Source organism: Panthera uncia (assembly GCF_023721935.1).
Source record: "Panthera uncia isolate 11264 chromosome C1 unlocalized genomic scaffold, Puncia_PCG_1.0 HiC_scaffold_4, whole genome shotgun sequence".
Taxonomy (NCBI): domain Eukaryota; kingdom Metazoa; phylum Chordata; class Mammalia; order Carnivora; family Felidae; genus Panthera; species Panthera uncia.
Window position 1 is genome coordinate 35110521 of NW_026057585.1, and position 15306 is coordinate 35125826.

At 37.5% G+C, this 15306-nt stretch overlaps 1 protein-coding gene across 3 annotated transcripts in view; it reads right to left on the bottom strand.

The window, feature by feature from the left end:
- Nucleotides 1–574: 574 nt before the first annotated feature.
- The window catches only part of PRKACB (protein kinase cAMP-activated catalytic subunit beta), a 126923-nt gene continuing 112191 nt past the window's right edge, over nt 575–15306 (bottom strand). For all 3 annotated transcript variants that reach the window (XM_049616915.1, XM_049616913.1, XM_049616916.1), the window contains 2 exons: nt 7411–7575; nt 575–3928 (listed from right to left, as the gene is read on the bottom strand). In XM_049616915.1, the coding sequence (XP_049472872.1) occupies nt 3803–3928; nt 7411–7575 (291 nt within the window). In that variant the 3' untranslated portion in view covers nt 575–3802. The remainder of the gene's footprint in view (nt 3929–7410; nt 7576–15306) is intronic.

Here is a 15306-nt window from a genome sequence, read left to right on the forward strand (position 1 = left end):
AGGAAATGAGAAAACTGGTATTTTGTATTAAGCCCTGACAATGATAAAATAAAGAAAGCACTGGTGTAAAAATAGTAAACATGATATTATAAAGTACATCAATATTTGTAAATGTTTGCAGTAACAATGATAACAATAAAAAATGGTAAGGTGTTAAATACCTAGAAAGTTATTTCTTGAGGTCAAGGACAACTGTAGAAACACATACCAATCAGTTAGCTAAAATCGGAAGAGGTACTATGAACCTCAACAACACTTCTGAAGAAAAAGGTAAAAATTCATAGTGCATTGTTCCAATATAAGGATGAGGGCTCCTGCAGTGTCAGTTATTTAAATATGTAAATTTTCAACATTAAGAGTAAGTTAGACTAGTAGCATGAGGAAGTAGAAACACTTTTTAGAAACTATGGAATGAATCTAGTAGTTTCTTAATATATACTCAGTTGGACTAGATTGGTGGGCATTCTTCCCCTATTACTCTGTTCCCATCACCAAAGACCAGCATGAATACATAGAAACTAGAAACCTATAGGCATCTGTAGTATCCATGGAAAAGAAATCAAGAGATAAGGGCACCAAATAGAACTCAAGACACCGTTTCATCCTTTGAAGATACTTTAATTTTGCTGTTATGATTAATTAAAAAACACAGTTGTTTTCAGCATTTCCTAGCTACAATAGTGCATAGGAAATTCCATTCTAAACAAAGAAGTAATTAATGAAATAACAACACACCTTAACATTTACATTGATAGGTTACAGTTTACAAGGTGCTTTCACATACATTATTTCATTTGATTCTTACAACAAGCAGATAAAACGGTCAGTGGGAAAGAAAAATGATTTTTTTTTTAGGCTTATGATGAGTATTTTCAGGCCAATGGGCAGTCAATACAAGAACATATCAAAAACAAGACAGCAATACCCACAAGCCACAATATCTGTTTTTGGTAGGTTGACAGTTTGATATCAGTTGGATATTTAGCATCAGTGAAGGAGGAAGGAATCAAAACAGACATAAGGTCCTTATGATATTCAAAAAATTGTAAGAACACTGTAAGAGATAAGGAGAAGAAAGATGCCCTAAAATATCACCTTACCGAGATTTACTTCAAAGCACATTATCCCTTCAAAGTGTCAAATAAAAAGAATTTTGTCATGACATGTGAAAATTAGAAAAGACCTTAGAAACCGCCTAATGGAATTCTTCCATTTTGTAGAAGAGAGAGCTGAGGCCAAGGTCATGCCGACTGTGACAGACCAGACCTGAGACCCAGATGTCTTGACTTTGAGTCAAGGGGTCCCTCCTCTGCAGTGCCATCTCCTTATCATTTACTGAGGAAAAATGTAATTTCTTCTGCTTCAAATAATGTAATCTGAGGTTAAACACTGATTCATTCCACTGATTTCTTATTCAAATTTTCATCCTGTTCTTGGCTAAATTGTGGCTGAAACTGGGAGTTTTATATAACTTGAAGATATTCTAATTCCGCATCCTTAATTGGTTGGAAATAGACTCCCTTGACATATCTGAAAGCTTGCTCATGTCCTTTAAGTGGAGAGAGAAATGGGAATGGCTAAGTAGCCCTCAAAACCAACGCATGCCGAGAGGTCATCTACCTAGGCAGATTCTACAGCAAGTTGTGCAGGGCAAGTAGTTATTTTATTTAAAACGTCTTTTTAGAACTTAGAGAAATCTTCTTAATTGCTGAAAACTAAAATGTAATAATCAAATTGTCATCCCCATGATTTATTAAAATAATTCTACAATAATATACAATAAAGCTACCATGGAATTTGTTGCATACATATAGAATACAACGATCAGCATGTTCTTGGGCCAAAAAAAACCGAATGAAAATATTTTATAGAAATGATGGTTTAAATTTATTAACATGAATGACATATTTTTTGTCACATAAAACTTGATACAGCAAAGTATATCATATTTTTCTTGCACATTTTAAATATAAGTGGACCAACTGAAATCAGTTATCAGCTCTTAAATGACATAACCATGCAGGAACACTTGACAACCAAAAGATGTACAGATGGATGCAGAGAACATCCCAGACAGGCTTTTTCAATGTCTTCAAAGGTTTTACAAGAGTGTGGTACGGAGATAAAGAAGTTGTCAGTGACCGGCACCAATAATGAAGCAAATAGAATGCTTATATACATTAAGATCAGTCTGATTAAAAACAACTCAACTTATATGCATGTAAATTGATCATAAAAAATGAACAGAGTTTACTTTCAGCTCTTTTGGTGTGTTGTTTTAAGATAGGTCACTGACACATGGAGATAAAACCAGATGGGAAAATTTAAAAGCAAAGAAAAAAATACTTAAAAAACAGAGTTAAGCCATGGATTCTCAACAAACGTGGAACTAACTGTGCAAAAATGCTTGAAATTTCCACTGACAGCAATGCTGTTGGCAAAAAAGAATTAAAAAAAAAATTAAACTCAAATGCTAACATTGCATCTGCATGATCATACATGCTGTGTACGGAAAGAGGCTGGAAATTCTAACGTGTCTAAAACTATCACACCTCAAAATTAAAATACAGTTGTGGCAGTTTTAAAAACTTTGTCCCTTTTCCTCGTGGATGAGGCATAGGATGAACGCTGAAGCTACAACAGTGCCTCTCCCTCGGGCTGACAGATACTGTATGCTGGAATAACCTGGCAACAACTCCTTTTGTCCTTAACCGTGACAAAACAAAGCGAAGCAAAACAAACAGAAAAATCCCCATATAAATAAGAGTGTCTCTACACTACTTACAAGCATCAAGCCATTTGTTGGACTCAGCAAAGTAATTGTCCACATTAATGATCTTTTTTAGTTCGTTTTTTTTTTTTTTCCCGTAAAAAATTTACAAGGAGGACTTGAGAAACTAAAAAATTTGTCCCTTTCTTCATCAGTCGCGTTCTGTCAAAATACTGGCTAAAATCCTTACGGAGGAGCGAAGGTGTAGAAATCTTAAAGCCCTAATCCCTACAGCAATGACCAAGTGATGGTCCCCTACCAAGTGATGGGACCCACAGCTTTAGTTTCTCCTGTGAGTGAGCTGCATGTGTCACACTGCACAGGTGGTCACCCGATTACTCACCGGGAGGAAAATACAAAAGGTGGTGAAGGGAGACGGAACCTCTGATCTCTAGAAATCCAAATTGCCGGGTGTAGCTACTCTATATTAGTCTATCCAAATGTCTCACCAGAGCGGTGAGTTCTGCAAAAGGTATTGTTTTGTTTTGTTTTGTATAAATTGCCTTGTTGATACGACACTCTGTCTTCAAAAATTGTCAGAAGTTTTGGCAAAACTGAGTCTGAGCTACTCAAAGTAAAAATAATCACTGGACGTACAGCCTCAAGCCATCGACCAACAACCATAACGGCAAGAACTACCGAAGGTAACACTTACCCTTCCTTTCAAATATCACAGAGCCATAACACTGCCCGTCTGAAATACCCACAAAATAAAATGGAGCACTGCTTGGAGAAAACCCGACGAACATGAAAAAGGAAGAAATGGGTGGAGGGGAGGAGAAAGCCCAACCAGAGGGAAGCGGGAAGGTGTCTAGTTGTGTGTTATGGCACAGACAATGCTTGCTTAGCGGTGCCTTGTTACATAGGTGGACGCAGAGCGCACACACGGACGATGGCAATAAAGACCTCACTCAGTCGCTGGAATGACGGAACTAGGTAACTGCTTCAACAAGGACGGTCTCGACTCCACCTGATCTCTCAACAGAGTGCAAAGACTGAGTGTGAGCTCTGATGTCATCTTGTTGCCCATCTTTAAAATTCACAAAATTCTTTTGCACATTTTTCTGTTATAGAGACACGGATATCTTCTTCTTCATAGTCATCAAAGTTGCTGGTATCTCCAGAGCCTCTGAACTTTGGTATGAATGGTGCTTCCACCTGGAAATGAGACAGAAAAATGAAGTGTGATATTTTGATTTATCATAGGAAAAACGTGTTTGGTCTTCACCCTAATCCCGGGCACAGAGCTCCTTAAACTCTTGGATGTCATAAGTGTTATGTTAATGAGGTGACTTTTGGAAAGCCCCTAGGTAACCTAAGGATGGGTGCTGGTTAGACACTCGGAACTTTCAGTCTCATCTCCTAACCTCAAGGAGTGGGGGTGGGGAGGGTGGGGGGCTGGAGACGGAGTTTAGTCACCAATGGCCAATGATTTAAATAATCATGCCTACCTAATGAAGCCACAGGACTTCAAGAGGATGGGGTATGGAGAGCTCCCGGTGAACAAGTGGGGATTGGGGGAGAGTGGCGTGCTTGAAGAGAGCAGGAAGCGCTGAGCCCCGTCCCCATATCTTGCTTTATGCATCTCTTCCCTCTGGCTGTCTTTGAGTTATATTCTTTTATAATAAACTGATAACAGTAAGTAGTTTCTGACTTCTCTGAGCTGCTCTAGCAAATTAATTGAACCCTAGGAGGGGTTTGTGGGAAACCTCTGATCTAAAGCTGCTTAGTCAGAAGCAGGTGCCTAACTTGCAATTAATGTCTGCAGTGGTGGTGGGTGGAGGGCACTCTTCTGGGACTGAGCCCTCAGCCTGTGGGGTCTGCGGCTATCTCCAGGTTCAGCGTTAAGAACTGAGTTAATTGCATGGTGGTCTGGAGAAAAAAAACCAAACCCACAAATATTGGAATCAGAAAGAGGAATAATGAATTCCTGACAGTTTCTAAATACTAAGGAAAATAAATTCCCACCATTATTATATGGTAGCATCTTTAAATGCCTTTAAGTCCCTAAATGATAACAGCATTAGAAACAGCAGCAAACAGGGGTGCCCGAGTGGCTCAGTCAGTTAAGGTGCCGACTTTGGGTCAGGTCATGATCTCACATCTCATGGGTTTGAGCCCTACATCGGGTTCTGTGCTGACAGCTCAGAGCCTGGAGCCTGCTTCAGATTCTGTGTCTCCCTCTCTCTGTCCCTCCCCCACTCACACTGTCTCTCTCTCTCTCAAACATAAACATTAAAAAAAATTTAAAAAAAAAGAGAAAGCAAACAGTAGGTTTGCTATTAATCTCAACATTTTCATTCAAGGAATGGTACAATACTTAAGAGAGTTCTAGGATAATTAACTGTTGGTACCAAAATACTGGCACTTTAGGTTACAGAACTCCAGATTTTCCTTTATCGGTTCCTTATTTCTAAAGCCTTTATATTTCCATCCTTTTCCTTAATTCCCTTCTCTTGAGGTTACAGATAATTCTTAGATATACTTGTTTTGTTGTTGGTGTTTTTTTTTTTTTAAGTAGGCTCTAGGCCCAACACAGGGCTTGAACTCATGACCTGGAGATCAAGAGTCACATGCTTCACTGAGAACCAGCCAGGCGCTCCTCTTAATCTTCCTTTTAATTCCCAAGTTTATTTTGTTTAAAATATCTAGCTATCAAAACTTTCTGGGAAGTTGGAAAGAAACATGTCCCTTTTAGAAAAATAGCATTGCTAAATTCTGAACATTTTTTTCTCCTTGGATCCTAAAATTAAAATGGCTTTCCTTTATTTAAAATAGGGACTTTATTAATATTAGGTGGTGCACTGAATATGTTTGAGGAGAAGATTTTAATTTTTACTTTTTTAAAAGTAATCTCTATGCCCAACACGGGGCAGAAACATAACATTTTAATTATGAGGAATTTTCAAGATTTTGATTTTCTTCTAATTAATATACTGTTATCCCAATTAAGAGCCCCAAAGACAATATAGATATCTGGAGAGACCAATAAAACAGGAGTCCTTGTTTAATGGGTACACAGTTTTCATTTTGCGAGATGAAAGGGCTCTGGAGAAGGACGGCAGTCATGGCTGCACAACAGTATGCACTTAATATGATTGACCTGCATGATAGCAAATTTTGTTTTGTGTATTTTCTTACAACTAAAATATATTGAACTATATATTCTTTTCCTTGAACATTGATAAGAATTCCACATAGTAAATATACAAATATTTTGGAAATTGAATAAAAGCTACCATCAAGGTATGTAAAACAGTGTGGTGTGTAGTACAAGAATAGACAGAAAGAACCCCTAAAGCATAAAGTCGGAAACAGACCGAAGTATGTAATAATTCAGCATTAGCAAAGGTGGAATTTCAAACAAGGGGTCAAAGAAGAATTATTCAACAAATGGTGAGAGGGTAACTGGCTAATTACTAAACAACGACAAAAAGAAGTTAGATCAAAAAGCACTAAAAGAAAATACAGATTCAATAAATCACCCAAATAGAATTGCTCTTGACTACATAACATATCCAGTTGAGATAATAATGCTAAGGGCTGTTTCATGAATTTAACGCCTAGGAAGTTTCTGAACCCATCTTATGAGATGCGGAGACTACTGCCCTCATATTGTTTTGGTCTTTGCTGCATTATTAAATTCTTTTAATGCTTTGTTTTTATATTCTTTTCCAAAAGATATAAACTAGGAAAACCGTGCTATTAATATTAATTTATAGCATTTACATTTTTTTCCTAAGGAAATTCACTCATGTGGCTGCATAGCAGTATTAAATATGGCAAGTCTCTGAAACATTAGAAGCTTTGGTTTTATGGAAAAAAAATAAAAAATTAAATATATTCAAGATGACAACACTTTATAAATACGAATTATCTTTAGGAATTTGGGAAGCAATGTTGAGAGAAAAGTAACTCAGCACAGCAAAATCTTTCTTCAATGTCTCAATTTGTTACAATGGTAAAGTGATAAAGACTGAAAAATATCTGATGAATCTAGCTATTAAATGTTATTAAATCCAGCTGTTTGCCAATTCCAGGAAGGAGAATATATTTGTTTATTTTTGTCTTTCTAATGCGGCTTCACATCAGTTTTGAAATGCAAACCTTTAAGACATTGTTTACCTAATAATTACCATAATATTGTGAAGAGTAAGAGGCAAGGGTAGGAAAAATCTGACACTGAACACATTTCAGATTGGGGCGCCTGGGTAGCTCAGTCAGTAAAGCATCCAACTCTTGATTTCGGCTCAGGTCATGATCTCACGCTCTGTGAGATCAAGACCCGCCTTGGGCTTTGTGCTGACAGCATGGAGCCTGCTTGGGATTCTCTCTCTCCTTCTCTCTCTGCCCCTCCTGCATGTATGCATGTGCTCTCTCTCAAAATAAATAAACGTTAAAAAAAAAATTTCAGATTGATGGTCAAAATAGAATATGCCTTCTCTTTTATCAAGTAGAAAACTCATTTTTTTAAAAACTCATTTTTAAGTTGTGGGCTGGAAAGGTCCCTTAAGTCCTGCATAGGATTAATTCAAAGGTAAAAAAATTAAAACCACGTGTTAAGTTGAAAATATCTTTACCACATATAATTTAAATACTAACTTCCAAAAGCTTTTAAATTAAAGAAAGAAATGGCTCACCTTCCTCTGGTAAATAGCAATCCAATCTGTTGTAGCAAACCACTTGTGAGTTTTTATATCACTCACACCATTCTTCAGGTTTCCAAACCGTTTCGTCAAATCCACCTGCAGCAGGTTCCTTAGAAGGTCCTTGAGATCTGAACTGAAGTGCGATGGGAATCGGACCTGTATGAACACGCCATGTGGTCAAATTCACATTCCAGTGGTTATCATGGCCTCACCTTCAACGGACCATAGACATCTGAAGAAAATGCTTTAAAGGGTTAATAGACCCCATTTATGAACTCCTTGCATTCTTACTGTGGTTCTCTACAAGTGCCACCATCACCTTATAACTTGTATCGCGTGTCATGACATTACCTCAGTCGATCTTCATTGAGGTATGTTGTAATATTTGTGTATGTCTGTTTCCCCCAGATCATGAGCTTCTGGGGGGAAGGTACTGTGCCATTTTGTGTTTTTATTCCCAGAATTGATTGTGTCATTTCAAATAATGTAGTTCATCTAGTCAACAATTAGTTATTAAGACCTACTATGTACCACACTGCTCTAGGCACTAGATATATAGCAATGAACTATGACATATTTGGTGACTATGGTATTAACTCTATTCTAAAGATGGAGAAACTAGGATTCGCAGACATTGTATAACTTACCCAATCACTAGACTATAAAGTGGCAGAGCTGGGACTAGAAATCTAGTCACGATTCCTAGCTGCATAAATTTTGTTCTTTATTACACTGTCTTCAAATAAATATAACTCCTTAACATATATATTCTGAGTTTCCAAAGCGCAACACGATGTGCATTCTCATAGTCTCAAAGTAGAAATTAAATCATAAGCATGCAAAGCTAGACCCTATGGCAAAGCCAGACTCGTAACTATAGTCTCCCGACTGCTATTTATGCTATTCTGTAAATAAATGCTTCTCCAAGTGTGCTCCTAGGGCCCACGTTCATCAGAGTCAACTGGAGGGGTAGAGGGTAAAAATGCCGATCCTGGGGCTTCAAATGATAGGGGCACTGGGTCTGAAATTCTGAGCTTTTATCTCTATTCATGAAAGCCTGAGAAGCACTATCTTCTCTACTTTGTGAAGAAGTTTTATTTTCTCTCCTAGTGACAGATCAAAAAAATTTTCATGTAAATAATAAACTAAAGTCATCATCATACCAGAGGAAAACTAAAATTTGTGTCCAACAACCAAGGACTATTTGAAGGTTGAATAGCTAATGACCCAACAGGATTTGGGATCACCTCAAATAAATTAGCAACTGAAAGCCTCATTTTTGCAAAGCCCGTATTACCACAGAGTATAAGAGGGTTTATGTTCCAAAAAAGAAAAAAAAAAAAAAAGGCACATGAATTGCTCCTTCTTTAGTTTTTACTTCCAAAAGTAACGTTTTATTAATATAATGGCTTATTAGAAGTTAGGCACTGTGCTAAACTTTATGTGCAGTGGTTCATAACCTAACATTACGGTAAACATGATTATTATCTCCACTTACAGGTGATACAATTGAAAGTGACACCAAGTAAGTAACCTGCCTAAGATTACAGAGCTAATAAGTGGTAGAGCTATCATCCCAAACCAGGTACTCTTGGCTCTGGAGTATATATCCTTAATTATTCTATACTGTTTTTCATGATTCAATAACCTGAAAAGAGTTATTGTCAGGACACTTCTAAAAGACTGAAATTTTCATCTTAAAAATATTTGCTGCACATTTCCTCATTTATCCCAGTTGGAGTAGAAACTAGAGAATATGGGGTATTCAAAAGGCATAGTGTCTAAAAATAACATGACTTATTTTTATAGTGGTTATATTCCAACTTTGCTTAGATTCCAAAGAAGTAGCTTACTTGAAGTAGAGCTGTCTTTGCTTAGAATAGAGTCCGCATGAACTGTTCAACGTAATGTGCCAGTTATTCGCCCTTTTGTGATGTTTGGAATGGTAGACAATAATGTACTACATATATATTATCTTCTGGGGGTGCCTGTGTGGCTCAGTTAGTTAAGCGTCCAACTCTTGGTTTTGGCTCAGGTCATGAACTCATGGTTTGTGAGTTCAAGCCCCCATCAGGCTCTGTGCTTGCAGCCTGGAACCTGTTTGGGGTCTCTCTCCCTCTCTCTGCTCCTCCCCTTGCTCACGCTCCCTCTCCCTCTCTCTCTCAAAAAGAATTAAATAAACTTAAAAAATATCTTCTGAGGGGTGCTTGGGTGGCTCAGTTGGTTAAGCGTCGGACTTCAGCTCAGCTCATGACCTCATGATTCGTGGGTTCGAGCCCCACGTTGGACTCTGTGCTGACAGCTCAGAGCCTGGAGCCTGCTTTGGATTCTGTGTCTTCCTCTCTCTCTGCCCCTCCCCCACTCACACCCTGTCTCTCAAAAATAAACATCAAAAATTTTTTTAAATGATCTTCTGAATTCAGGTAACGTGCAATAGAGTGCCTAAAGAATATACACACCTAAATAGAGTAGATCTTTATTTTGGAATGCAGATAAAGCTCTGGTCTTGGATTAATGTGCGTATGTATCTTTGTAATCTTTAGAACAGTGATTCTCAAATGGGGAGCTATAGTAGGGGCTTATGATGGTGGACATCGGCATTTGGAAAACTTATCATGTGACAGACATATCCTCTTCACCTCCATATCACAAGTCTTCTTCCCCAGAGATTCTGACAGGTAGCCCACCTCACATAGTAGGCATGTTAATGATGAGAATCTGTCATATCCTTTAAGTATACTGAAGGAGAAATAATGAGAATCATTGTGAAAGTATTTTTTCCATGACTGTTCTGAAATGTAATCAGAAATGTAGTTTCTTTGTTGATTTGACCTTCCAAAGAGCCATGTTGATTCATCAAATTGAAATTAGCAAAAACCAGAAAATGACTTAAACACAATTATGTTTCAGATGCAAGACTTTACTTATGGCATGTTAACTTGGAAACACCAAAGGTTTCTATCATGGGAAGCATGATAATTTTTCCTTCAAAACTGTATTAAGAGTATTATTTCTATTATTATTATTGATTATAACTGCTGTAAAAATTGAAATCAGAATCCTAGAATATTGGAGCAAAGGAAGTCTTAGTTTAATTTAATCCAAATCTTCATTTTAAGATAAGGAAACCAAGCTCCAGTGAGACTACCAACTCAGTCAGTTTCATTGTTGGGAAAATAACTGAATCCTCCTGATTCCTACGTCTCTCTGATAGTCCATTATGGGGCAAACAATGTGAAAGTAGCTGTAAAGAGCCAGATGTGGAAAAGAAAAAGTCTGGACCCATTAAACCATTAGATCTGAGAGATAAGATTATTGGAAACTGGCATTATTTAACATGAAAGAGGTGTTTGTGCAATATACACTTCCTAGAGTGTTTATTTGATCTTTTTTGCCCGATATTTCCTGTTTAGAATGCTTTAACAACCGTTAGGGACTAAGTTACTTCTGAGTTTCCTAATCTATTCATGAGAATAAATCTTTTCTACAACGAGGTATAGACATCAGAACAAGCTTTTGACATATAGTGCGTATCAAAAAGTTTGTGACAACTAAAAAAATACATGTTTAGAACACACAGATGACCACCTAAGTCAGTATCTCTGAGAGTGAGTGTCCACTTCATGAGAGCTTCATGAAAGCAGAGACCATAACTAATTTACTGTATCCAGCACTGTCTGGCATATAATATGAGCTCAATGAATATTACATGAATGCATGAATTCACATCTGACAAATAATGATCAAACACCTTCCATGTGTTAGGCACCAATGTGCTTGGCATATAGTAGTAAACAAAATAAGCAAACAGTCCTACCTACAGAGTTTACATCCTAGTGAGGATGAGAGATGATAGATGATAATTTAGCAACAAGAGCGATCCTTTACAAATGTTGTCATCCTATCACACCTCACAAAGTCTTGCATTGTAAGGTCTTTGATGTTTACTCTGAAGAAAATGGGGAACCACTGCAAGCTTCTGGAAGGAGTAACAGGATCTAATTTAACATTTTTAAAGAACCACTCTAGTGACTCAGAAGAGAGCAATATCAGTGGAGGTGGCAAGAAGTGGTTGAATTCTGTGTGTATGCTAAAGATAGGTAAAGATAGAGTCAAAATGGTTTTCCTGTGCTTTAGATATGGAGTGAGGACTCCAGAGTATGTTCGCCTGAGTAACTGAAAGGATGGTGTTGCCATCAACCTGAGACGGGAAGAGCAGTGGGAGGAACAGATTTGCCAGGGAAAACCAAAATCTGTTAGTTTTAGACAGATTGAATTTAAGACATGTATCGAATACCTGAATGGAGATCTCAGGTAAGAAGTTGGCTACAAGGGTCTGCAACCCAAGAGTCAGGTATGGACTGAAAAAGTGAATTTGGAAATCGTCAGTTGGCATTTAAAGTCATGAAACTGGATGAATCCACCAATGGAGGAAGTGCAGAGGAAGAAGAGGACCAAGGCAAGGAGGATCAACAAGGAGAGACCAGTAATGCAGAATAAAACTAAGATTGTGAAGAGTTACTGAAGCCAAGTGAACAAATAATAAATGAACCACTGAACTAAATTCAGTTTCTGGCTTTGCCACAAACTACCTTTTATCTTTGGGCAATTCTGAGTCTTGATTTGCCTACATATAGCATATGGGAGTTAAACTGAATAAAATTGAACATTCTTACCATCTCAAAAGTCCCACCAGCCTATCACTTCAATAGAAAGAGTACCTGGGTTCCATTCCCAGCTCCAGTTACATACATTCCCTATGCATTAGGGCAAACTCTTTCACCTTTCTGGTCTCTATAAAATGATGAATACCCCCAGGTGTGAAAAAAATTAGGTAATTTTTATGAAACTGATGCAAGGCACTAATTCAATACATTTTTAATTTTTTCAATTTTTCTGTTAGAATAATATTTTAGTGATCTGAAGCTGACTTTTGAATCAAAGAAGAAACTTGGAAGGCAACAATATCTATCATTAGATATCTAGACTAGTCTGTGCTAGAAACATCGTTCGGAGAATGCAAGAAGTTCCTTCGTGTCTCATGCTCCACCTGTTCATTTATAGAAAAAGCACTTTCTTCTTTTCTTTTGGTACTTAAATTTGGTAGAGTGAGGGAGAAAAAGGACAACTATGACCCTGTTTTATAAGGACAGCATTGTAATTATAGCTGATACCTTAAATAACTTCATCAAATTTCATTATGTAATATGTTAAACCAACTAAGAAATTCACATCTGAATTCACTCGATAGAATATTGATTCTGTTTTCTGCACTAGTTATACATTTTTTTTAAGTTTATTTATTTATTTGGAGAGAGAAGAGAGAGAAAGAGAGCAAGAGCATGAGTAGGGGAGAGAGAATCCTCAGCAGGCTCTGCAATGTCAGTGCTAAAGCCTGACAAGCGGCTTGCACTCACAAACACAAGATCATGACCTAAACTTAAACCAAGAGTTGGCCACTTAACTAACTGAGCCACTCAGGCGCCCCTCAGCACCGGTTATAAAGTCTTGTACATTTTGGTTTTAGGAAAATTAGTATTTTCTAAAAATTAAGAGGAAGTTACATCCATAAAGCAAATCTGATCATGTTGTTACCATACCCATACCAGGGGATTTAAATTCACTAACTGCTTTACTTTTTTTTTTTTTTTTTAGCTTTAGAAATAAGACCAAAATCAAATTTGTCTATGCTCAGCTTAATCACAGAATTACAAAGTTGGTCTTTGAAGAAGAAGGGAAAATTTTTACTGCTTTTCTTCTACAAGTGACAGGGAGATAGTTTAACTAGTCACATTACTTTTTATGCATTGAGATAAAATTTATTGGCTTAAATGACTCAAAAGAGTTTGCACCCAGCCAACAAACAATAATCTGTTAACTTCTGTCCACAAGCATGCTAGAATAAATTTTTAAAAGTTACCTTTCAAATTAAGTACAGTTGTTTTTTTTTTTTAAGTTTGTTTATTTTGAGAGAGAGGGAGAGCATACAAGAGCAGTGTAGGGGCAGAGAGGGAGAAAGAGAGAGAATCCCAAGCAGGCTCTGGGCTATCAGTGCAGAGCCTGACGCAGGGCTCGATCTCATGAATTGTGCGATCATGACCTGAGGCAAAAATCAAGAGTCAGATGCTTAACTGACTGAACTACCCAGGTGGCCCAAATTAGGTGCAGTTCTAAGAAATCTGTATCCCAGTAACAAATTTATCTAGCAAAAATGAGCATATACATTAGTAAATTTTTCAAAAGGCATAACAACTTTTCACACATTAAGCTTTCTATAGATATGGTACCAACCTCCACACTGCCTCAAAGGACCTGAGGAAACTTAACCAGCCTGGATCTTATATATAAAAAGAAAGATCTAGTACATTTAAAAAATACTTATAAATATTACTACCACAGGGGCACCTGGGTGGGTCAGTCAACCGGTTGAGCGTCCGACTCCGGCTCGGGTCATGATCTCGCAGTCCATGAGTTCGAGCCCCGCGTCAGGCCCTGTGCTGACAGCTCGGAGCCTGGAGCCTGCTTCCGGTTCTGTGTCTCCCTCTCTCTCTGTCCCTCCCCCACTCATGCTCTGTCTCTCTCACTTTCAAAAATGAATAAATGTTAAAAAAATTTTTAAAAATAAATATTACTACCACAACTGGGTGCTCTGATCTGTTCTCTTATTTATGCAGAAACAGTGGTAGTTACGATAAATCTAGATGGTTACAGAGGACCATTACCTACCCAAGCCTCATTCCTTCCCCTGCAAAACAAATTGCCATCAAACTGCCACTAAAGTAAGGACTGTCTCAAAGCAGCTATTAAGAATTTTAAATGACCACAGCAAAGTGTTAAAAAATGGCCTTGGTTTTAGGCAAATGGTAAAACTGCTTTTGAATTTTAAGAAAATGACTACTGAGTTATCTAAGTTTCTTTAACTATAGCCATAGCCAAATAAAAAATGGCACTTTAATTTCCCCAAAAGCATTAACAATGGTATCTTAGAACAAGTACAGTAGTATTTCTGCCTATGTGTATGTTATTTAGGAAACAGAATGGTGCAGAAAAGAGCTAATATAGCAGGCTTGGGACTGTTACCTTTAAGGAAAGCCTGTTTGCAAGTTTAGCCCTGGGCAGGATCTGGCAATTGGCATGGTAACGGTTCTTCACACTGATACGAAACTTTCCCTAAATAATATGAGTGGTTCACTGTACCTAGATTGTTTGTACAAACAATATGGCTTATGCCAAACATCTACTTTGCTCTGTCAGTTTGGGATGTAGGTATGGGCTAGGTAGAGGGTGTATATGTGATCCCAATAAAATCCTTGGGCACTGAGTCTCTAATGAGCTTCCCTAGGAGACAACATTTACCCATGTTGTCACAATTTGTGCCTGGAGGAATTAAGTTCATCTGTTGTCACTCCACTAGGAGAAGACTCTTGAAAGTTTGTGCCTAGTTTCCTCTAGATACTGCCCCATGAGCCTTTCCTTTTGCTGATTGTACTTATTATCTTTTCATTGTAAGGTATCTTATAATGAAGGTATTTGTTATAATATAAGGGCTTCATTTCTTGAGTATTGCTGTATGTTGAAGTCTTTGGGTCTTCTTAGCAAATCACCTAACCTGGGAATGGCTTTGGGGACCCCTGAGACAGAAGGGAATAGCTATTTGGCTGCTAGTCAGTTACCCTTCATGTGAATATGAATTTCCTTTCAGGAAAAAATGAACTGACTCTTTGATCATTCTATATATATGTATGTTTACAACTTTATATTTTGTATAGCGTCTCCTTGTACATTTTTGGTGCTCATTAAAAGTGGAATAATATTTACTTTAAATATAATAGAGCTCAGAAATTTTTTTTAAATTTCATAAGTCAAGGACTCTAAAGTTATGGTTCC